At 27.7% G+C, this 2887-nt stretch overlaps 1 protein-coding gene across 1 annotated transcript in view; it reads right to left on the minus strand.

Moving 5' to 3' along the window:
* Nucleotides 1-161: 161 nt before the first annotated feature.
* Nucleotides 162-2887, minus strand: part of LOC106474705 (protein artemis-like) — an 18144-nt gene continuing 15418 nt past the window's right edge. Inside the window, exon 3 of the mRNA XM_013935397.1 lies at nt 162-420. Coding sequence (XP_013790851.1) covers nt 312-420 — 109 coding nt within the window. The 3' untranslated portion in view covers nt 162-311. The remainder of the gene's footprint in view (nt 421-2887) is intronic.

Genomic DNA, 2887 nt, shown 5'->3' on the forward strand with positions numbered 1-2887 from the left:
GATGTTTAGCTGATATTAGTGATTATATCTGTTATAATGGTGACTGGGTAGTGGTGATGTTTAGCTGATATTAGTGATTATATCTGTGTCAAAAGATTCTGCACAAATAATGAACTATCTGAATAATTTGTGAAGATAACACACAGGAACCTTTCCTCTTATTTTTTTTTTTGCTTGTAAGGATCAAAAATTGATTACAATCATTTAACGATGTTAATTAATTGATTAGCAAATTCCACTAATTTCCCAACTCTAAATGGAGATATGGAATTTTTTCATATTTAAGTCACATAAAATAAATCTCACTGAAATTACCAAAGTTGTAAATTACATACCAGATATGGTGATAAGTGCCTATATGTGGGATCATTCAGGAGAAGAATCCTAGAAATATCTGACATGTAAAGCTTCACATTGAAACTAAAATAGAAAATAAAAAACATTTTAATGCTTTTTACAGATGTATTATGAATGAGAAAAGTATGCTAGTTTTGAAAAAAATTAAAAGGTAAGATTAACTGACACTTAAAGTATAACAATGATGCACATGAAAATAATAGGTAAATACACACAATACCATGTTAGGTAATTTACAATACATTTTAAGTCCACACTAATAGAACAGTACTAAATTTACACGGATACTGGTTTCAACGTTTCTTGTGTCCTCTTCAGTTCAATGTTTGATTGTGGGAGAAACACATACACTGTATGCATTTCTCCCATAAACAAATGTTGGACTCAAGAGGATGTAAAATGTTAAAACCAGCATCAATGTAGATTTGGTATTGTTCTGATAGTAGATATTTAAACTTTATTCTAAATGTACATGAAAGTTTGACTGGAATCAATTTAAGATAAAACAATGTCATGTAACAAAATCTGTAGTATGTATTATTTTTTAAGGATCATTATGTGATTTCTACTATTGGATTACATTACTAATTAGTAAAATGAATCATTCAAATGTGTATAAAAATTGAAATTCTTATGTAAGTACACATTATTACAACTTTTGAAAACAGAATTTGTGGAAGCTTTTTATTCACACATAATAAATGTTTAAGTTCAAACAACAGAATATCAGTCTACCATAAGAGAAAACTGATGTTAAAACAGAATTTGTGGAAGCTTTTTATTCACACATAATAAATGTTTAAGTTCAAACAACTGAATATCAGTCTACCATAAGAGAAAACTGATGTTAAAACAGAATGTGCAAGGAGTCTTAAAATAATTAAAAACTTAAAGACTCAGTGAAAAAACAGTTGCATTAAACATTAAAATAATTCACAATGAATTTATCAAATACAATTTAAATAGATGAGGAAAATGGATGAAAAATAAATACTTTCAGAATAAAAAGTGTCAAGCTTTTGCTTTGTGTCATTTTCATAGATATACATTTTAACTCTTTGAGTATGGGTAGATACCTCACACTCAGTACGAACCACCAAAGTAAACATGAGAATATTCATACTGTAACTTTTGATAACGTAGGTGTATTTTCACAAAATTTGACAGATTATCAGTACACATTACATGGTTTTTGTAAGTAAAATATCAAGTTTTTTAATTAAGTATTAAGATTTTTTCTTTTAGAATGTTGACTATCCAACATGCAAAGTAATCTTAATTTTAAGACTAAAAATACTTTTGTCTGAAAATTGTCAAATTTCATTTGTATAATCTCTATAACCTCCTACATAACTACTAAACTTTTTTTTGTTTTTTAGAAAAACTTTATATTACCTCTGTTATTTTTTCTGCCTTAACTCTATACGAGGTGGGTCAATTTGACTAACCTCATAATCACCATAAAAACATTAAGAAATAAATTTAAATTACTCTTTTTTTATCTTATAACATTATACATCTATTTATATGAAATAACATAAAACAGGCCTTTACAAAGTAAAAATATCTTACTCTTCCTAGTCTTAGTACTAGCATATCAGTACTTTGTAAAATACAGTGACATTTCAGTTACCATACATTACATGTATATATATATTATTACTATTGTGAAATAAATTTAAATTACTCTTTTTTTATCGTATAACATTATACATCTATTTATATGAAATAACATAAAACAGGCCTTTACAAAGTAAAAATATCTTACCCTTCCTAGTCTTAGTACTAGCATATCAGTACTTTGTAAAATACAGTGACATTTCAGTTACCATACATTACATGTATATATATATTATTACTATTGAGAAATAATTTTTTTAATTTGAGCTATTTTTTTAAAACATAAAACAGTATATAAAAAGTTTATAAAAATCAATGATCTTTACTACACATGACATTACAAAGCTTTTTTGTACTCGTGCATCATACCTGCTAAGCCTCCTGGAATTTTGCACAAGGAGGATGTAAAACGAAACAACAAAAAGTTATAAATTACTACACTGATGCCACAAAATTCCACTGTAATTTATCAGGTTTAACTAAGCTGTATTTGGGTCTCAAAAATCTCAGTTCTGATCAGCATACCACCTTGATCACCACTCTTCAGACTCTGCAACAGTTAGAACCACTTTATCCACATAACTACTGACAGGATTACAAAATGAACACTTTTGATTGGTTATACACATATGCATAAGAGTAGTAGGCATAGGTAATCAAGTATTTTCAAATTTGAAAGAGGTGGGCAGGGAAACTGTGGTAAAATTAATATAATGATATCTCAGCAAATAGAAAATGTAGGAGGTTCATTTTTTACATTCTAGCTTGTCAATATTGGTAATTTGAGTTTCTAATTCATTAAGAATTGTAGATGTAACATTTTATGATTCCCACAATACAATCTAAGGAAAAACAGAACAATGTACCATTTGACACACACATATATATCCACACACACACACACACACAC

Source organism: Limulus polyphemus, unplaced genomic scaffold (assembly GCF_000517525.1).
Source record: "Limulus polyphemus unplaced genomic scaffold, Limulus_polyphemus-2.1.2 Scaffold7566, whole genome shotgun sequence".
Classification (NCBI taxonomy): domain Eukaryota; kingdom Metazoa; phylum Arthropoda; class Merostomata; order Xiphosura; family Limulidae; genus Limulus; species Limulus polyphemus.